We start from the raw sequence: 22,989 nt of genomic DNA on the forward strand, positions 1-22,989 counted from the left end.
CCAATAAGGAGGTATAAATAAAAATGAATTCCCAAATAATCAATTGTACCTATCATTCTCCACATTTAAAATTACAGAATAAACTTAATTTGCTATTTGTACCTTGGTATGATGGGAAAATTTCTTTCAGATGGCTGAATAATTATCTCTGTCTTATAAAACTTGGTGGTTTCTAGAAACAAAAAATAAGAAAATTAAAAATCTTCCCATTGCACGAACATTTTTATTGTGGACATGTTGGTCCCTAATTATGACATACCAAATTGAATATTCAGTATTTATACTGATAAAATTAACATTCAGTAAAACTTTTCCCCAAATGACTTAGTAATTAAGATGAGAAAGCATTGATGACTACAAGGAGAGAGTCCTGAGACTTGAGAGGGCTCGATGTTGTTTCAGCAGGTCATGGCCCAAGTGAACCTGGTGCAAGGACACTCTGTTTACACACACAGAAGGTAGAAAAATCAGTCACATCAGTCATAGCCCACTTATGTAGAAAGTAGTCATCTAGTTTCCTTGTTTCTATGGAGTAGTCACAAATCTAGGAGTCATTGAAAAAGGCTTTTTCATCATGGTGTCCTAAAGCCCATGCAAAAATGCTGGGAACCTCACATGAGTATTTCCCAGAATCTCACTGAGTCTACTAATGTATAATTTCCAACAAATCTGGTTATCTGATTAGTTTACAGAAAAATTTAAACAGTAAACTAAATATCTTACAGAAATGAATATAAACATAACCATTCTGAATTTTTTACAAAATCCACGAAAAAAATGTTTATTTTTACCAATAATGAAGGAATACAAATTAAAAGTTGATATTCTTTAGCATCAAATAAATATTTTTAAATGATAAAATGCAGCAATGAGGAAAATATGGAGAAGTGGGTGCACTTATTCACATATTGCTGTCAGAATTGCAAACGATAGATTTCTGGAAAGCCACTTGACAAAGACCTTAAATATATTTTGATACCATCATTAAACATCTGAGAACTTATCTCAAAGAAATATTCATATCTATAAAAATTTATCTGTAAACAAGCTCATTAATTAAACTGAAAATAAGTTGTTTAAAAATTGAAACTGGTTGGGCTAAACAATTATACATTTAAGGAAGAGAATGCTATGCAGGCATTAAAAATGGTGTGCCAAACAATTTTTAATTGTTTTAATAAGATGGAAAAGCATTCTCAGTACATTGTCTGAAAATGTTTTCAATTTTTCAATGTAATACACAAAAAAAGGCAAGAAAATCAATAGATAGTTTAACATATTATTATATAGCTAGAGCCATCATGATGCATTTATCTATTTCTTCTTTAAGTTCAATTTTCACTTTACTATTTTGAAGTCATGTTATTGGATGCAAAAATGAACCTTTTAACATTATGAAGTGAGCCCTTTCATCCCAGCCGCTGTTAAAATATAATTTAATTCTACAATTTTAATCCTACAAGGTATTATTATTATTGTCTTATGCAGTTAGCATCCACTTAATGTCTCCCACATATTTACCACTTTTCTTTACCAAACCTTGAACTTACACCTTCTATCTGGGATCATTTTCTTTTACCTTCTACAGGTAGAATTCTATTCTTCTACAAGTAGAATTTCTTTTAATAAAAAACAAACCAGTAGAAATGAATTATTATAGTGTTTGTCAGAAAATATATTTATCTTTGTCTTCATTCTTTCCTATCAAGACATTTTCATCATGTAAAATCCTAGGTTAACAGTTTTTAACCTTTGTACATATTGACATCCATTCCATTGTCTTCCATCTTCCATTACTATTGTTCCTTTGAGAGTGATCTGTCACTTTTCTTTGTTTTTAAGATGTTCTGGTTTTTGTTTAGTTGTTTGCAGTATCACTCAGATATGTCCAGCTATAGGCTTCTTTTTATTTATCTTACTTGGGCCCCATTTAATTAGAATTCATTGGACCTCCTCAATTTGTAGACTGTTTTCATCACTTTTGTAAAATTCTTAGCAATTATCTCTTCAAATATTGTCCATGCTCCATTCTATTTCTTTCCCTTCCAGAAGTCTGATTAAACATACGCTGTTAAGAGTATGGAGATTCCTCAAAAAGTTAAAAACAGAACTACCCTATGATTCAGCAATTGGACCACTAGGTATTTACTCAAAGAATACAAAAATACTAACTCAAAGGGGCACATGCAACCCAACGTTTATAGCAGCATTATCAACAAAAGCCAAATTATGGAAAGAGCCCCCAAATCAATTGACTGGTGAATGATTACACACACACACACACACACACACACACACACACACACACACACACAATGGAATATTACTCAGCCATAAAAAAGAATGAAATCTTGTCATTTGCAAGGATGTGGATGGAGCTAGAGAGTATTGTGCTAAGCAAAGTCAGTTAGAGAAAGACAAATACCATATGATTTGACTCGTGAATTTAAGAAACAAAACAAATGATCCTAAGGGAAAAAAAGAAAGGAAAACCAAGAAACAGACTCTTAATTATAGAGAACAAACTGATGGTTACCAGAGGAGAGGGGGATGGGCTAAATGAGTGATGGGGATTAAGGAGTGTACCTGCTGTGATGAGCACCAGATATTGTATGTAAGTGCTGAATCATTTAATTGTACACCTGAAAATAGTATTACACTATATGTTAACTGGAATTTAAATAAAAAATAACCAAACAAAACATATGTTAGATCTTCTCAGTGTATGTTTTATGTCTTACTTTCTCCCATATTTTTTGCCTTGTCTCTCTGTGCTGGCTTCCAGATTTTTCTTCTCAATTGTCTATTCATTAATTCTTTCTCTAAGTTGTACCTAATCTGCCATTAAAACCTCCACCAAATTCTAAATTTCAGTTATATATTTTTTAGAAATTCCATTATAGATCTTTACCAAATATGCTTGCTGTTGTCTCCTTTTCCTTTGGATACCTTCAAACCTCTCTTATAAATATAGAAAGCATGAATTGTTCCAGTTTATGTCTGCGAATTCCAGTAACAGAAGTCTGTTTCTCTTGTTCGCTATTTTTGTTAGTTCTTGTTGATGAAAGTCTAGTCTACTTGTATGTTTATTTATCTTTGGTTGTATGGTGAACACTGTACTTGACAAATTATTTGTGGTATTCTGAGTTTTACAATGAAGGTATTTTCCTCCGGACGTGATATGCATTTGATTTTTGGCAGGCACAAGGTGTTATGGCTAGCCCACAGCAGACTAACCAAGTTCAAGACTTGAAATTCCCTAAAGTGCCAAAGGACTGATAGGACCTGTCTGTAATTCCACAGGGCTGTTCCACTTCTGATTCACCTCCACAGTAAGGGTATGGGTCTTTAGGGCCTCCAATTTTTGTGCAGAGAGTACTCTACTAGGTTCCCTTTTTGTGTAGTCTTTAATTTATACCTTTACTTCTCAAAGCAATCAAAATAAAAGTTCTAATTTTAGAGAATTGGCACAATGTATTGAAAAGGTGACTTCAATTTTGTGCTCACTTTTGAGTTTACTTTTGTGGTAATTTATCCACATATTTTCTATTTATCTTGCTCTTCATTTCTTCCTGTGGATTCCAATTACCTTTGCTATCTTTTACTTCAGCTTGAAGAACTTTATCATTTTTTGTAGAAAAGGTCTGCAAGTAATGCATAACTTCCATCTATTTATATGAAAATGCCCTTATTTTGCCTTCATTTTTTGAAGGACAGTTTTGCTTGATATAGAATTGTTAGTTGACAGTTGGTTTTTTTTTAATGTTTTTCTCCCCACCCCCAGCATTTGAATATCTCATTTTAGTGTCTCCTAGCTGCATATTTCTGTAAAAAGTCAGCCTTAATTGTATCATGAAATCCCTGTAAGAGATGTTTTGTACTTTCAAGATTCTCTCTTCATCTTTGGCTTCTATTAGTTTGACTACAATGTGGCTGGGCGAGGTGGCCTTTGTGTTTACCCTACTTTTCATTGCAATTCTTGGATCTAAAAGTTAATATTTTTCACCAAAGTTGCCAAGACTTCAGCCATTTTTTTCCACAATTTTTTTTCTCCTGACTTATTCTTTTCCTTCTCACCCCGAGACTACATTTACACATCTACCGAAGCACTTCATTTGTCCCACAAATATCTGAGGTCCTGATCATTTTGATTCAGAACTTTTTCTCTCTGTTCTTTGGATAGGTGAATTTCTATTAATATACCTTCAAGTTCAATGAATATATTTTTTCATCTGCCATCTAAAATATGTAGTACAGCTAACCTAGTAAATTTTTTACTTACTGTACTTTCGAGCTCTGTAATTACCAATGATTTTCTCTTTGAAGTTTTCAATTTGTTGAGATTTGCTATTAGTTCACTCAAGAGGTTTTTTTTTTTTTAATTCTTTGCCATATTTATAACAGCTACTTCAACATCTTTGTCTACTAAGTCGAATATTTGTGCTTACTCATCACCTGTTTATTGAGTCCTGTTTTTCCTTTGAGTATCAATCACTCTTTTCTGCTTCTTTGCAGGTCTAGTAATTTCTAAATGGAAGTAGGACATTGTATGTAATATACCCGTCACTATCCTGGATTTTGTTTTGTTCTTTCAAGGATTGTTGGCTGATAAGTATAATAGTCAATTAACTAACCTGGGCTCAGACTATGAAATATGTCTCCCCACAGTGTGCAGCCACTAATGTTTCTGCTCAGTTTTATTTTATGTAGCCTGGCTCCCTAGGAAGTATCCACTATACCTTCATAGTTCAGCTGTCAGCAGATTTGGGGAGATGTTTTGCTTAAATACTTCAAGCCATTAAGGTTTTTACCTTCTGCTGCCCAATTGTGTTATCGACTGAGAAATGAAATTAAAGGCATGGGAAAATGTGCACGTCTCCCCAGGCTTTCAATTCTTATTAGATGCTCTGGCATCTATTATGTGCATTTAGCAGTCAGCCAGAACTGTGTGAAAAGCTTATCATCTCAGCCTGTCTTTAGCCTTTTGCTTCCAAAATCTCCCTCTTAAATTTCTAGTTTCTCCTTTGCCTATTGAACTTCATGTTATTATGGCTATAATACCATGGAAATGTTTCCTTTCTTGTTCAACCTTCTGCTTTCCTGTAGTGCATAACTTCTTTTTCATTGGATTAGTTTTCCAAGCACCTTTAGCTAATTCTTCCCATATGATAGAATGGCTTATCTCAAGACTCTTACATGTGGTCATATACATCAAAGAATGTATCAGTTTCATTTTGTAACTGAAAACATGTTTATTGCAATCTTCTCTCCTTTTGTTTCAATCCGGGCTGTTACTCTCTAGGCCTGCTGTGTGTCCCTCACTCTGAGACTCCCTTATCTGTGTTAGATAATGTTTCCCAAAACCAATGTCGTCTCTCTTGAGGTTAAATCCTTAGTTTTGGTGAGATATATCCTATATCACATTCCTAAGGAAAATGTACATTTGAGGTCTATGTGTTATCTTCATACTTGATTGATAGTTTGTGACAGAATTATGGATTAAAAATATTTTTTTCTTCTAAATTATGAAGGCATTGCTTCATTGTCTTCTAGCCTTCAACAATGCTGTTAAGAGTTCAATGCCATTCTTGGGGCACCTGGATGGCTCAGTCAGTTGAGTATCCGACTCTTGATTTAGGCTCAGGTCATGATCTCATGGTTCATGGGATCGAGTCCCATGTCGGCTCTGCTGACAGCACGGAACCTGCTTGGGATTCTCTCTTTGCCTCTCTCTCTCTGCCCCTCCCCTGCGCACATGCTCTTTCTCTCTCTCAAAATAAATAAACTAAAAAAAAGAGTTCAATGCCATTCTAATTCCTAATCCTTTGTTCACTACTTGTTTTTTTTTTTTTCCTTTGGAAACTTCTTCCTTGGTATTCAGAAATTACTCAATGATGCAGCTTTGGGTAGCTGCCCTCCCATCCCATTCATCATACTGGACATGTAGTGGGCCCCTTCAGTTGAGAAACTGAAGCCCCAGCTCTGGAAAATAGCCTTGTAATGTGTTTTTAGTATTTCTGTTCTTTGATAATTTCCTAAACTCTGTTGTCTATATTCTTTCTTTCTAGAATTTCTATTAGCTAGATGTTGAATATCCTAAAAGTCTCCATTCATTCATTCATTCATTCATTCAATAAATATTTATTGGGTACCCACTATGTGCCAGATATTGTTTTAATGCTGAGGTTATAGTGAAAAATGAGATAGACAATATCTCTATCCTCAGGAAACTTACATGATGGTTTTTTCCCACAATTCCTTTCCAATCTTCAATATCTGACTTTTGGTTCTGATTTAGGAGATAAGATAGTTCCTTAATTTTATCTTTTAGTCCTTTCATTACTTTTTTTAAGCAGTCACATCTTTAATTCTATATTCTCTGAATTATGGAGACAATATTATTTCATTTCTCTAAGAACATTGTTTTTGTTCAAGATTTTCTTCTGTTTTATACATTAATTTGTTTTTTTTGGTGCTTTATTCTGTTTACTTGATTATTTACTTCAGTCTCTTAGTTGGAGGTTTGCTCTAATATTTTTTGATTCTCAGCAATCCATTCATATTTAAGTATAAATAAAAAATACTGACAGGAAACTCTTACACGTAGGTACAAGGCTTGTTGACTGTAGGATGGCTAGATCTAGGCTCATTTTACTGTTGAATGACCCCTAAAAGAGTATCTGCAAATCTCTTCTCTGATTGGTATTCTTTCATTTTCCAAGAAAAGAGTCCTCTAATCTCCTACCTTGAGAGTATAAGCAAGTTGCAAATACAGGAATCTTAGGAGTTTTACAGCTCCATATAAAAATTTTGAATTAACCATCCTTCTTCCAGCCCCTTGTCTCAGACTGCTTTCCCTGTTACCTGTTGCCTCCAAATTCTGACCAGCTCTGAGGCTCTACCGCGAGTACTGGCTCACTCCTCACTCAGATGATCTGCAGACACTGAGACTGCAGCTTCCTCCACACTGCCAAGTGTGTTCCCACACCTCTCAGCTTTACAGTTTCCAAAAATGTCTGCTTATATCTCTTGTTTACATTACTGTCACTTCCTCTCAATTTCTCATGGTCTCTGTGGATATACATATTTTTTATTCCTTAACTGGCATTTTAACTGGGCTTCAGGGACAAGAGAAAAGAATAAAAAATTAAAAAATCGGGGCGCCTGGGTGGCTCAGTTCGTTGAGGGCCAACTACGACTCAGGTCGTGATCTCACGTTCCTTGAGTTCGAGCCCCGTATCAGGATCTCTCCTGACAGCTCAGAGCCGGGAGCCTACTTCAGATTCTGTGTCTCTTTCTCTCTCTGCCCCTCCTCTGCTCATACTCTGTCTCTCTCTTCTTTCTCTAAGATAAATAAAAGTAAAAATTATAAAAAAGATCAATTTGCCTAATTTGACTGGAAGCCTTAAAACTTTCTAAGTTGTTGCTTAAAGGGCTTGCTTTCATTCTCCAAAGTGACATTGGGGATGGCATCCTTTACCACTGCTCATTCTTTCTTTTCTGTTCACTCTGCGCAAGTCAACTACTTACAAGATTCTGATGATTTTAAGAAACAAACAACACTACCATCTGCCTTCTTTAGGTGCACTAGCTTTACTTACATTTCTAATTAATTGTATTAAAAACAATTATTTGTCATCCATAAAGCTAATGCAGCATGTTGTAGCTCTCCAGACATTTTCAAATCCTGGAGCCTGCTTCAGATTCTGTGTCTCCCTCTCTCTCTCTGCTCCCCCCCTGCTCACACTTTGTCTCTCTTTCAAAAATGAATAAACATTAAAAAAAAATAGTAATGCAATTTAATTATCATGATTTTATTATATTTGAAAGTGATTTAACATAGACTTTATATAAATATAATTATCGGGAAGAGAATAGGAACAGAGCACGAAACTCAGAATATGTTTTCTTCCATTTCAAAAGTTCTCTTTCAACCCCCAGCCCAAAATACAGCCCTAAGGCAGATGGCAGCCAAGAAAACTTCTTCGTCATCTCTAGCAACCAACAATTCTGACTGAGGACTTGTACTGAGAAAAAAGCCCTGATATTCTTTAAGAAAGACCCAAGGACAAACTTCATACTGTAGTTTTATATCCACTAAGAGGATATGAAATATTGAAAATGACCCAACCTAAGTTTAAAACTCAATACTATGTACTTATAAAGGTCAAAATACACAAACTTCTTGGCATATTTGATGATATGTCACTTGATTTCTATTTTAAAAATCATCAATTTTACAACATATATTAGTTATCTATCTTTCACATAGATTTCCTATAAAATCTCCTTCTACTCATTTTTAATAAGGTGGCAATCATTTTGGCTTTTTTATTATGAAATTCTTACCTGATGACATGGTCTCTCCCAACATTACCTTGCAACGCTTACAAATTACTTTGGTATTTGCCTTTGGTTTCTGTAGAACAGAAAAATGTCATTTAAATGTCATTCAGCTTTTCTTAAAAGGAATATATAATTTTAACATAGTCTCTAGAGTATACTTTGAACTTTACATTTTATTTTGCCCTCTACTAAATACTGAGAACACATTTAGCTTGTATGCATAATTCACATGCACAGAGATTTTTTTTTCAGATCTAAAGACAGAATAATGAACACACTGATTTTTCCAAACCTAACCACTTCTTGATAATCTGTTGTAAATAATTTGAAAAAGAAGCACTTTACATTTCTAAAATGTACTTCCAAATACACATTATCATTTAGAATGAGTAGATGGCAGGCAACAAAGGCAGAGAGAGTAGGTGACTTGTTCTAATTCATGTGTCTGCAAACAGGAGAATCAAAAATTAGAGCCATTATTTTGATTTCTAGTCCAGTGTAACTTATGTAAAAGTAATCTATAATTCATAGGCCCTCACCAGAAGTCAAAAATATGTAACCAGGGTAACTGGGTGGCTCAGTCAGTTAAGCAGGTGCCTTTGGCTCAGGTCATGATCTCAAGGACAGTGAGTTTGAGACCCTCATGGGGCTCGGGGCTGACACACAGAGCCTGCTTGGCATCCTCTCTCTCCTCTCTCTTTCTGCCTCTACCCTGCTTGTGCTCTCTCTCTCAAAATAAGTAAATAAACTTAAAATTAAAAAAAAATTTTTTAACACATTTGGGGTGCCTGGGTGGCTCAGTCGTGTCCGACTTTGGCTCAGGTCATGATCTAATGGTTCATGGGTTCGAGCCCCATGTCAGGCTCTGTGCTGACAGCTCAGAGCCTGGAGGCTGCTTCGGATTTTGGATTCTGTCTTCATTTCTCTCAGTGCTCGCTCTCTCTCTCTCTCAAAAATAAATAAAAACATTAAAAATTTTTAAAAAAATAAATTTAACACATTCATGTAACACATTTTTCTACTTAAGATATTCATTATAATTGGAACAACTGGATAGTGCTCTCAGAGAAATTCCTGAAGCATTCTTAAACTGTAAAACTCCAAATTCATCATTTGGGATGCAGATTAAAATTGCTAGCATCCATCTAATTCTATAATATACGCATTCTATGTACAATGTACATTATGCACATTTCTACAACATATACATATATGGAATTATATACCTAAAAGTAATATAATATTATATGTCAATTATACCTCAATTTTTTTAAAACAAAACCTGATTTTTAGTTTTTTATATGAGATTATGTTAGACACGGTAGCATGGTGGTTAAGAGCCCTGAGTCTGGGGCCAGACTTCCCAGGTTTACATCCCAGTCCTGCTATTTATTACACACATAACCTTGAGCAAGTTAATTAACCTGTTTTGGTTTCCTCACCCGTTTAAGGTAGTAAATAGTAGTGTTCTACTCATTAGTTTTGTTTATTAGTATTTAAAAGGGAGTGTTATAAAGCACTGTCCCAGGCTCATGTTGACTGCCAGGTGGATGTTACATAAACAAAACATAGTTTGGGCACATGTCATTCAAGGAACAGGCTGAAAACCCATATCCTCCCACAAAGAGACCAACTTTTTGCCTTTTACTGGACAACAACTGCATATTAAGAATCTACCAAAAAATATGCTTTTTTCACATCCATAGCAATACCTTTGTTAAAACCATGTAACATTCCTCTCACATAGACACACTGCAACATGGCAGACGTCACGTAAAAGTGGGCGGGGAGAAGGAATTTCTGCAACTCTGGCCACCTAGGTCATCTCTCCTAGGAAAGGGCGGACTAAATTGCTGGTCTAAGAAAGGAAGAGTGTCTTCCTGATGTGGGATATATGTATTGATCTGAGGAATCTTAACTGATTAGGGTAAGTTTGAGTACAATTATATTTTCCTTAGCATAAATAAATATTTTCTGAAAAACTGTATAAGAAGCACATTTAAACTGAGTTCCATGGATGTGCTAATAACTGATAGAGCTGATATTTTAATCTAGACCCCTTAGATGCTAAAACTTATGCTTCTAAGCACTATGCCAAGTGTTTTCCAAACTAATTCACAGAATCACTTCAATGGGTTATGGCCTGCATTTTTTTTTTAAACAAAATGAAATAGGGGCACCTAACTGGCTCAGTCGGTTAAGGTCATGATCTCTCAGTCCATGAATTCAAGCCCTGCATCGGGCTCTGTGCTGACAGCCCAGAGCCTGAAGCCTGCTTTGGACTCTATGTCTCCTTCTCTGCTCCTCCTCTGCTCATGCTGCCTCTTTCTCTCAAAAATAAAAATTAAAAAAAAAAAAAAATTCTTTTTAAAGGATACAGGAAGCTCAAAAAGCAGATATGCTCAACTGAAACTTTGACATTTGGGCAGTTTCATGCTTTCTTACAATAAAATCTATCTGTATGGATCCAAATTGGTCTTAAGACACTTTTTCAAAGATCCTATTTTGTACCAGTTAAATCAAACCATCCTCATTAAATCTTACCAAAAACTAAAGGCTTTACTAAAAACTAATATGGGGTATTGGAGTAGCAATGCTTGAGAAGATCTGCTATTCAAAGCAAAAAAAATTTTCATCAGGTGCTCCATTATGTATTTCATTTATAATTGCTCTTACGGCACGTTTTGCTTTGTCTTTCAATGAAGCGAAACAATTTTTTTTGTTGGTTTGTTCACCAAAAAAAGAAGTCTACCTTTTCAAGACACTGGTAATTGGGATTTTAAAATGTGATCAATAAAAAACAAATTATTTCAAACAACCAAATGTGTGTATTTTGATTCAAACAAATAGAAAATACCTTTAATATAAATGGTAAAATCTGTATGTGTATGGCCTAGGATTTTATCACCAAGTAATGATTGTTCATTTTTGTCAAATGTGAAATGACACTGTGGTTACGTAAAAAAGAAAAATCCATATGGGATGAAATGACATAATGTCTGGGATTTGCTTTAAAGCCCTCCTGTGGTGGTGGGGGGCAGGGGTGGAGGTTAAAGGGCGAGATGAAGCATACTTTATGAGTCAAGATGACTGGTATTCTGAAGTTCCCAAGTCTATCCTTTTTACATTTGTGCATGTTTACAAAATTCAACACATTATTCTGAGAAAATAAGAAATACACCCTTATGGACTTAACAAATTACCAAATCAATAAATTATTGCCAAGCACCCCAGGAAAGGAAAAAAGGTAAAGCTGTTAGTTGTACCTGCCAGCTGTAATATAATCAAAGTTCAGCTTGTTCCTGTGTGACCACACTCTCTAAGTCTAGAATAATATTATGTATCTTACAAACGGCTGAGGTGCCACCTTTGTCATCTCTATCATCCTATTACAAGATGTGAAATTTTTATTACGTTGGTAGACAAAAAAAAAAAAAAAAATAGCATGAGACAATGAGTAAATGCAAGAATAAGGAAATCTTCGGGAGGTTACCGTGTGAAAACAAAAGTTATATACTGCCACATTTTCAGGGACAATACTGTACAGTGTTAAGGGGGGTACTGCAGGAAAGAATTAAGTGCTGGATTTTATTTTTAAATTCAGGTCTTTTTAATTAAAATATTTTAACAGTCTAAATTTTATTTAAAGAGAAGCTCCGCTTTGTAATGCATTTCTCCGGACCAACGCTTAAAGGAAATAATACAGCAAGTTGTGCGATGAAGCAGCCTAACTGTGGGAACTCTGCAGAGCAAACATCAAAGAAAGACCGTGTTGTGAACTAATTAAATCAATATATCTGAGAGACGGCACCACTGCACAGAGATGTGGATTAGCCTCCTGTCTTCATTTTTATTTCCCTTTGTGTTGTTTCAATTTCTAAGGACCCTTGATATTGTCTCGCCAAAAAAATGTTTCCCAAGAGATACCATTAGGATGCTGTGTCACCATGTGACATTTCAAAACCCTGCTAGATGGCTAGACTTGGTGATATGAGAAATAGGTTTTCAATAGCACAGAGCAGCCTTGTTCCCACAGGAGCCTTGAGAGCACTGTTTAAGCAGTCCCTCCAAATTTATGTTACTATTTTGGTCACAGGCATACTCTTTCAACTGCTGCAATATGCAATTAAAGAGAAACTTCCACCTTGGCTAACTTAGAAACAATCTTGTCAATAGCAACTTGTGATACGAGTTTCCCACAGTCTCAACGATACTAAACACCATTAGGTCTGACTATGAAGGGTCTTCCTTTACACATACAATGACTGTTCACAATGAAGAAACATTCTTGGAAATGGCATCATATAACAGATAAAGACATAAATGAGAAGAATGTATTTCCATACAGTTCATCTAAAAAGGGAAACTTGTGGTTTCTCTTTTAATTTTTCTCCTCTCCTCTTCCATTCAAGTATTTTAAAAATATTTCCTTGCAAATATTTTAAAAATTTATAGTTTATCACAAGAATGAAAGTTAAAGTACATAAACAGTAAAGTATTAGTATACAAATTTAGATTAAAATACAATTTTAATATAACCATATTAAACATATAACAGATTTATATTAACTTACCATTTATCTTTGAAAACTATAAAAGGATAAAGTACTATAATTTTAAATGAACCATATTTTAGGTAAAAGGATCTGTGCTTATGGTGAGAGATAAGGCACTTAACTAATTCTGATAACGTTGATATTTGATAAACCTCCTTAATCTGTCCTTAAAACAGAAAATAGTTCTGTAAGCTAACTTACAATCTAAGAGTTGCTCAACTATTGCATATTTCCTAAAGTGGTTCAGTTTTTGTTACAAAAATTAAATGAAATTTAACGTACAATGTTTCGTTCCTACCAATAATCAGATGTGAAAATGAAGATTCTCTGGCAATGATTTCCTTTACTTTTTAAATCACATCTGTATTGATTTGCCACCAGGAGAATGATTTCTCACAAGGGCCAAGTCAATGCCATTGATTTTCTTTTAAAGTAAGGTAAACCATTTGTTCTCTGCAGTGAGAGGAAATGGCCTTCTCCCTAAAGCAACTTCTACAGCAAGAGACACTTGACCTCAGTGTCAACCACCAACTTGGAGCCTGCAGCACAAGCTTCCTTTCCACACTTGGACTCCTCCATTTCCTCTTTTTCCTTGATGGCATCTACTCTCATGACATCAGTAGACACAGGGAAATACCCAGGCCTAACTCTGTACTACATATCCTGGAACAAAGAACACTTTAATCTAAATCAGACGATACAGATTATAGAATACTGTCCTGAAAAGAAGAAAGTAGGGCAATTTCGTTTGTAAAATGGCAACATTCCCAATTCTATGCACGAAAAAGTCCTCTTTCCTTCTTCCTCCAGACCCTGTAAGCTGTTTTGGTCTAAGGCCATATGCTCTTCCTATATCAATAGAGCAGAGCTGGAGAATAGAGGAACTTGAAAATAATGGATTTTGGTCCTTAGAACAGTCTGTGTAGCGTGCTTTAATTAAGAAAAGATTGGAGAAACCAGTTTCTAAGCCAACCTCTAAATTAGCATTTATTTTGAAAAGATATTTTACCAATTTAAAATGGTTCTCAGAAGAAAGACAGTGTGTCTCCACTGGGGCTAGTTCAGGTCTTGGCTGCCATAAATCACTTCTTAAATTCACCAAGAAGAAAGAGTCTCCAATAAAACAGTCATTCTCTTGTGGATGAAGTGGCTTATTAGCAAAGGGGTCAGGATGACAACACCATTCTCCAACTAGAGCTCCCCAGTTCTCACTCGGCAATGGGAGCACCCTGAGGAGCTTCCTAGTGGAAAGAGGAGAAACAATTTTTTACAGAACAAAATGGAAATCTAGCATTTTTAAATTAAACCAGCATGAAAGATGAAAGAAACTCATTAATCACATTGTCTGTAATGAAAAATTTTCCCCTCAATTACAAAAGTAACATATACTCACTATAGACAGTTTGAAAATGTGTAAAGGTATAAAGAAAATGAAAATCATCCTTTCCTTCCCAGCCAAAGACAAGTAACTACTTTGCAAATGACAGGATATTTCCTTGCAATCCTCTCAAGAAACCACTGCAGTACACATGTACACAGCCCAGGATCAGAAGATATACACAAACTGTATCTTGCTTTTATTTTTACTCTCTCTCTCTTTTTTTTTTTTTTTTTTTTAGTTATATCATGACTCTTAATGCCTCCATTCTATTCTATAAGTATGCCAAAACTTTTAGATCATTTCCCCCACTGGTATAGATATTTAGGTTTCAAGCTTTTCAGTATCACATCCTTGTGATGAACATTCTCATTAGAAAATGTGTATAATATATGATTATTTCCTTGGGGAAAAAATCTTACAAGTGTGATTATAATCACAAATTATATACATATTTTAAAACCCAATACATATCGGCAAACTGCTTTTCAGAAAGGCTGTATCAATCTATAATTCTTCTACTTACCTTCTTCAGCATTGAATACTATCACTTTTCCATGTAATGGGTGAAAATGTTCTCAATACTGTTCTCAATTAGCAACTCTAAATTGCTAGTGAGATTGAACTGGCTGTCGTATTTATTGACCAGTGTGTTTCTTCTGTGATTTGTGATCAATGGCTATTTTCCAATGAGGTATTAGTATGTTTCTACTAATTTTTAAAAGTATATTCTATCTTGGGGTGCCTGGGTAGTTCAGTCCATTAAGTGTCAGTCACTTGATTTCAGCTCGGGTCCTGATCTCAAAGTTCTTGAGTTCAAGCCTCACCTCAGACTCTGCACTGATAGTGTGAAGCCTGCTTGGGATCCTGTCTCTCCCTCTCTCCCTGGCCCTCCCCTGCTGGCACTCTCTCTCTCTCTCTCAAAATAAACATTTAAAAATTTTTATAAGAAAGATAAGAGTATATTCTATTTTAAGAATATTAGCCTTTTATCATCTGTGACAAATTATTTTTTCAGTGTTATTGCCTTTTTTTTTAAGTTTATTTATTTTGAGAGAGAGCAAGCACATACACTCATACAAGTGGGAGGGGCACAGTTAAAGGGAGAGGGAGAGGGAGAGGGAGAGGGAGAGGGAGAGGGAGGGAGAGAGAGAGAGAGAATACCAAGCAGGTTCCAAGCTGTCAGCACAGAGCCCAACAAAAGGCTCAGTCTCATGAACCATGAGATCATGACCTGAGCTATAATCAAGAGTCAGTCGCTCAAACTGACTGAGCCACCCAGGTGTCCCAGTGTTACTGCCTTTTAATTTGGTTTATTTGTCTTAGATTTCAAATCACCTAACCCTTTCTTTTGTGATTTCTCCCATTACTATTTTTTAATAAACTTATTTGGGAGTAAATTTAAACTTACAGAAAAGTTACAAAAACAGTACCAATAGTACTCACATACACTCCACCCAGCTTTCCCTAAGGTTAACATCTTTTATAACCGTGGAAGATTTGTCAAAACTACAGACTTTATCTGGATTGCCCAAGATTTTCCACTAATATCCTTTTTCCCTTTGTTCTAGGATCCAATTGAAGATAACACACTGCACTTAATCATCATGTTTCCCCAGTCTTGTTTAGTCTGTTACATTTTCTTAGTCTTTCCTTATTTTTCAGGACCTTGACATTTTTGAAGAGCACTGGTCTGGTGTTCTACAGATTATCTCTCAATTTAAGTTTGTCTGATATTTTCTCAAAATTAGGCTGGGGTTATGGATTTGGGGAAGAATACCACAGAAGTGAGGTGCGTCTCTCAGTACATCTTACCAGAGGGTACACTCTATCAATATGACTTATCACTGGTGCTGTTCAACTTGAACACTTGGCCAGTGTGGTATCTACTAGGTTTCTCCAGTAAAAAGGCTATGTTTCTCCCTTTGCATACTCTATTCCTTGGAAGTGAGTCACTAGGTCTAGACCACACTCAAAGGGAGAGAAATTGAGTTCCACGTTGCTACTATTTTTTATGCTTAAAACATCCTTATGCTTAATTAGGCCCTTATATTTGCTACCGCTTTTTTTCTTTTTTGATAGTTTTGTTCTTCTCCTGGACAACAATAGATACGTCAGAAGTTACCAGAAGAAAAGCCAAACATGGTTTACTTCTATTCTAAGTTAGGAAGATCAGTGGTCTAAGAGGACAAGGAATGTGGGTGGGATGATGAAGAAACTTCCAAATAAGTAATCCTGAGAAAAACAGAACAGAAACATGCTTGTGGTCTTCTTAATGCCCACAAGCAGTGCAAATGCTTAAGCAGTCTCAATACTTGCACACCTCTGCTTCTATCAGCAGAAACACATGCTCATTAAGAATTAATTGTATTTGATCACAGACCTATTTATGATACTTATATGTTGTTTTAGTTATCTAATTTAATTAAATAGTATATAAACCAAGGAAATACGAATTGCTATTCCTCTGAAAACAAAAAATTTCAGACTAAATGAAAGCCGGTTGTAAAAAAAACAACACACACACACACACAAAAAACAAAACAAATAAAACCCCAATAAGTGGTGAGAAGATATAACTATAGAACATTGGAGAGAGAGAGAAAGAGTAAAATTCTAGAAAAATTCTATAATCCCAAGGTTTTAAAAGTGTCGAATGACTCATTCTACTCTAAAGAAACATAAACTGGAGGGGCGCCTGGGTGGCTCAATTGCTTAAGCGTCCAACTTCGGCTCAGGTCACTATTTCACGGCTCATGAGTTTGAGCCCCACAATGGGCTCTGTGCTGACAGCTCAAAGCCTGGAGCCTGCTTCAGATTCTGTGTCTCCCTCTCTGTCTGTGCCCCTGCCCCACTCATGCTCTCTTTCTCTCTCAAAAATAAAGTTTAAAAAAAATTTTAAGAAACAAACTGCAAATTGTAGATGATGAATCTTCGATAACATGTTAACAGTGAAAAAAGTTAGACAATAGTGGAGTCATGTTTAACAAAAATATATTGGTTCCATAGTAAAATATTAGTAAATTAATGTATATTTGCATGTTTTAAGTTAAAATATTTAAGACACAAATGTGTTATTTTTTAATGATTTCCCCCATGTAACCCTTTTTCTTTGATCTCCTCAAATGAGTCTCATAAAAAGACTTTTAACTACAGAACAAACTGATGGTTATTACCAGAAGTGGGGGGAGGTTAAAGAAGTGATGGGGGTTAAGGAGTGCACTTGTCGTGATGAGCACCAGATGTTATACGGAAGTGCTAAACCACTAAGTGGTACCCTTGCAACTAATATTACATTGTATGTTAAGACCCACCAGTAAGAAAATGATAGGTGAACACATCACTTTCTCCCACTGGAGTCTGTGGAAAGTGAATTGTGGACACAGGCCGCTGGGCAGCAGCTCTATCACCACCTTACCTGGCTTCTCAAGTACCAGCACAAAGCTAAGATCCACAAAGGTTAACAGCTGCTCCACTGCTCCAATCCACCACGGGACTCTGCCCAGTAGTTGTGGATCCACCAGCAACAACAAACTGCAGGGAACCCTCAAACATTCAACCTGGAATACCACCAGCAAGTGGAATCATGGACTGGTCTGTTATTTGATCAGTGATGGGGGGAGGGGGGCTTGTAAGTATAAAAGTGGTTCACTCTATTACTGTTTAATAATCATTCTTCTCAATCTCTTCCTTACTGCTTTTGTATCAATATAAAATTAAAGTATATTAAAATGTGTCAATCTTTTTAAAAAAAGGTAATTACAATATGGAAGAGAGTAGACGTTTAATGTAGATGTCTAGAGGACAAAGCTAGGAACAAGAAAGGTTGATTTTACTTTAACATAAGGAAGAACTTTCCCTTTCAAATTAGGAAATGTACATTAGGAGCATCACTCAAGCTGCTGAGTCTATTAAGGTTAATAAGCAATTTTTTCAACATATGTTTTTTAAAAGCCTTCTATGAAGCAAGCATTCTGTTGACACAAAATATTCATATGCACAGTTCCTTCTCTCAGGGTACTTATGGGCTAGTAGGAGATACAGACTATAAACAAATGATAATAAAGCTTTATAAAATATGATTAATGCTTATATAAAAGTAATGGTTCTATATTCTAAATGGGGTTGGGAGAGAGGACAGTTTAGACTCCTCTGAAAATTTAACGAAAGCTTTTGTCCTTTCTTCAAACTCATATTCCCACATGCACACAAAATCTGCATATTACTTTAGGGGATTCGTGGATTCATAAAACCAACCCACAAATTCAGGACAATAAATACAAAGTCCTAGGGTAGTAAAGTGTATATGGATTTCAGAGAGGAGATGATATCTGAGCTGACCTTTGAAGGATAAGTAGTTCTTCAGACAATTAAAGGAATTAAGCGCATCATCACAGGTGGAGTTAACAATATAAAGATGAGCACCGTATCTCCTTAACTTCCGTCTTCCTAGTGTCTGGCACAGTGCCCGACTCATAGCAGAAGTTCTTAAATACTTGTTAAAGGAATGAACAAGCATATTTTGATAACTATAACACGGGAGGCCCCTGGTTGGGTCTGTTGCATATTGGGACAAAAGGGTTAACAAACCTTTTCCCTTGCTACTTGAGAATCTAATGTTTAGTTTAACCACCTAGCTCTGCTACCCTGGAAACTAGGTAGATGGTAGGCATCAATTATATTGCTAGGCAACACTGCTTGTGGTAAAAATGACCCCTGACTGGTAAATCGCATCTGGACTGAAAGGAAGTATGAATGAGCTGTAAATGTCTGATGCGGGTGCCATGCTTTGGACTTCCCTGAATGCAGTCCTTTGCAAGAAACTCTAGAAATTATGCAAAAAGCATTACAAGATATATTGGCTGCTTAGGTCATGAGGCTTCTTCTCAGGGTAGCTCCTGCATCTGCTTGATTGTGGACCTTGAGCTTTGTACCTGGAACTGTGTCACATGGGGAGACAAGAGTCTCCAGATGGGTATGTGAGCCGTCACTTCCTGCAACTACTGTAGGACCCCTGCTGAGAGGAACTCCTCTCGAGGCTGCCCTGCTGGCAAGCTGGCAAGAAATGTGGCCTGTGGTAGTATTGTGGGTCTGTATATTTAACTGAATTTCAGAAGACCTCTGGTGGGCACTGCACACACCTTATTCTACTTAATGCTTACTACAACTTTGTGAGGTGACAATTTCCATTCTCCTGTTACAGAGGAGGAAAGATAGGCTCAGAAACATTAAATAATCTGTTTAAGTTCACAGAGCCAGAGGTGATGAATGAAGGCAGGATCTTAACTCAGGTCTTCCTGGCTCCAAAACTGAACTCTTTCCCTTGGAATATAATCCCTCCCCTGACAATGTAGAACATCAGTAAAGGAGACGGGGGAGATGGGATGGTGGCAAACTGTGCTGGGTGTTACATGCCAATCTAAGGGGTAGGGATTTGTTTCTACAGATAGGTGGGAATCATTACAGCATTTTAAGTGGAAAGGTGATAGGTCAGATTTTAATTTTTACAAAGAAGAGGCAAATAAGAGTACCTGTTTAGAGTGGGAAGCAGGCCTAAATAGGCTCCTAAATCTTCTCCATCACTAAGATTCATTGTCTCTTGACATTTTGCATGTAGTGCCAATAAGCAGATCCTCAGTATAGTGCAAAAGATCCAATAAGCAGATCCTCAATATAGTGCAAAAGACAGCAACGTAAAAATCTCATGCGTGATCACAGAAATGACACTGCACCAACATTTACAGAGAACTGGGAGACCTGATGCACATTAGCATAAAATGTGATATTTCAAACTTAACTTGACCCCATATAACAGTGAATAAGAGCTATAATATATCCTGTAACTACCTAAGGCATCAGGAGCAAGAAAGTGCCTAATTCACAAGTCATTACAAAGATAAAAGTATTTTTACAATGGAAATAATTTTTTTGATGTTTTGGAAAACATAAAACCTTTAAGAACAAAACATGTATTATAATCACAGCTCTACTGAAACCATATCTACCAAAAACCCTGAAACTTTGATATGATCTATTTCCCAAGAGAACTTTCAAAATAAAATACCATTTTTTTTTCAAAGCACTGTTTAGGTAAAAATGTGATGAAGCTCAGAAAAAGAGTGAAATAATTTCTTGATTTTTCTCTCAGCTTAAAATAACATGAACAGCAACACATGTTTATAATGAATTAAAATTTGCTAGTTATTTTTAATGCATCTTACCCACAAGCTTTAGGGCAAAATAAAATACACAATTTTAATCAATGCTACTGATTGATGTTTATTTAAAACTTAAACATGTAGAAAAAAAACTTAAACATGTAGACAAGAAAATGCAATGCCCTTTAACATAAAAAAACTTTTTTTTTAATGTTTATTTTTAAGAGCGAGAGAATGAGCAGGGGAGGGGCAGAGAGAGGGAGACAGAGGATCGGGAGAGGACTCTGTGCTGACAGCAGAGAGCCCAATGCAGGGCTCAAACCCACAAACTGAGATCATGACCTGAGGTGAAGCAGGACACTTAACAGACTGAAGCCACCCAGGTGCCCCAATACCCTTTAACTTTAAAATCAATCATTAATCAGTGATAATAACAATGGTAACAACATAGAGCTTTTACAGACTGGATTATAACCAAGTAGACATTAGGAATTTTAAGAATATCAAGTGGGGCGTCTGGGTGGCTCAGTTGGGTTAAGCGTTGAACTTCTGCTCAGGTCATGATGTCACAGTTTGTAAGTTCGAACCCCGCATCCGGCTTGGTGCTGACATCTCGGAGCCTGGAGCCTGCTTCAGATTCTGTGTTTCCCTCTCTCTCTGCCCCTCCCCCACTTGCACTCTGTGTCTCTCTCTCTCTCTCTCTCTCTCAAAAATAAACATTTAAAAAAACTAAAAAATTATTAAATAATAAAGAACAACATCATGTATCTAAAGCTCAAAACATGGCTGCCAGAACCTAGAAAAATTCAGCTGGTATTATCCAACTGGTAGATGACAAATCCTATGAGCCAAACTTAGCATTTGATCACCATTACGGACTTGGTATAACTAGACCCATAAAAGTACAACCATTTTTTCCCATAAATGTGTATAGTGTTACCAACAATCCAATTTGTACCTGTACACTTTTTTCACCTCTTTGTTCTCTTTCATAGAAAAGTGACTGTACTCAGAGTAGTTATTTTCAGAATACAATTATAGCTGGTCTGTCAAGCGGACCTGGTTGGATATTATGACATCTCTTATGTTTCCATAAAGTCCATTCTACTTGTTTCTTCTAGTTTCCATGGCCTCCCTGGCTGCCAGCTGACATCCAGCTCTGCTGGTGCAGGTGAAATGAGGAGGGCCTGTCCAGAGACCTTAGAAGACCTCTCAAATGGACTGAAAATCAAAAGGCTTTTGTTTGAAAGTCTAACTGATTTAATCAAGTCTGGCATGAATTTATTTCTAGGAGACACAACAAATCCCAAACACAATAACCATTTAGCTGTTTCTGACACTACTCACAAAAAAGTAAATTTTGTTATTATTGTTACTTGATATTAGGGCCTATTGGTCTCAAGAGTGTAATCATAAACTGTATATGTTCAATTTTTCTTTTTAACTTTTTTAAATGTTTATTTATTTTTGAGAGTGAGAGAGAGAGTATGAATGGGGGAGTGGCAGAGAGAGAGGGAGACACAGAATCTGAAGCAGGCTCCAGGCTCTGAGCTGTCAGCACAGAGCCCACCATGGGGCTCGAACTCACAAACTGTGAGATCATAACCTGAGCCAAAGTCGGACGTTTAACCAACTATGCCACCCATGCACCCCTGTTTAGACAATTTTATACAAAAACTCTGAACTGGTAAAAAATGTATACTGGTGAATTTTATGGTAAAAAAATAGGCATTATTTGTTTTCAAATAACCAAAACAAATGGTTAAGATCATGTATTCCTAAACTAAGAAAAAGGACTGCTATCATTAGCAGATTTCATGCATCTTGGTGCTATTAAGTTTTAAAAGCCATTAATGAGTGTGAATAGATTAAACAGTCCTTTGCATCTTATTTCTATAATTTGCTTAACAAGAACCTTTTTCATTAAAAACAAACAAACAAGCCAAAAAAAGGAACAAACAAACAAAAAAGGAACAAGGATTAGTCTTGCATTACCCAAATAATCATCAATCACAGAACCCAAGGTATAACTTTATGAGGTTTACTAATCACAGAATTTTCTGCTGGTAGGGCTCCTACAGATGTATCTAATTCAACTTCCTATTTTACAGGTGAGAAAACTGAGGCCTAGAAAACTAAAGGGTCTTATTCCCATATAATAAGGCTAGCCAGTAAGCAGATCCTCTCATAGAGGATTTCCCAGTACAGATAAATCAACCCATCCCAAGGTTGATTATCCTTGCCCTATCCAACCTATCCAAGCCCTCCTGGAAAAGATGCTTACAATTAGTTGACTTTGATTATGGAACATACAAGCCTTTTTTGAAATACACTTCATTTTGTTTTCTATTTAACAAGCACAAAAGATGTCCTTACTACCTGCATGAAACAGGAAACTGAGGGAGAAATGAAAAGACCACTGGGTTTAATGTAAAAAGTCAACATGAAATCCTTGTGCTGATACTGGATGATACTTTTTTTCCAACAGACAGTCATGGGGCATGCTGCCTAAGAGTGAAATGTAAGCAAAGCCTTGAATCACCTACTAATG

The 22,989-nt window shown here is 36.1% G+C and overlaps 1 protein-coding gene across 6 annotated transcripts in view; it reads right to left on the bottom strand.

Annotated features, from left to right (window-relative positions):
• The window catches only part of UBE3D (ubiquitin protein ligase E3D), a 239,155-nt gene that overhangs the window by 197,975 nt on the left and 18,191 nt on the right, over positions 1-22,989 (bottom strand). For all 6 annotated transcript variants that reach the window (XM_049653938.1, XM_049653940.1, XM_049653941.1 and 3 more), the window contains exons 4-6: positions 13,912-14,143; positions 8,350-8,419; positions 103-172 (exon numbers count right to left, since the gene is read on the bottom strand). In XM_049653938.1, the coding sequence (XP_049509895.1) occupies positions 103-172; positions 8,350-8,419; positions 13,912-14,143 (372 nt within the window). The remainder of the gene's footprint in view (positions 1-102; positions 173-8,349; positions 8,420-13,911; positions 14,144-22,989) is intronic.

This window comes from Panthera uncia (assembly GCF_023721935.1).
Source record: "Panthera uncia isolate 11264 chromosome B2 unlocalized genomic scaffold, Puncia_PCG_1.0 HiC_scaffold_24, whole genome shotgun sequence".
NCBI lineage: Eukaryota > Metazoa > Chordata > Mammalia > Carnivora > Felidae > Panthera > Panthera uncia.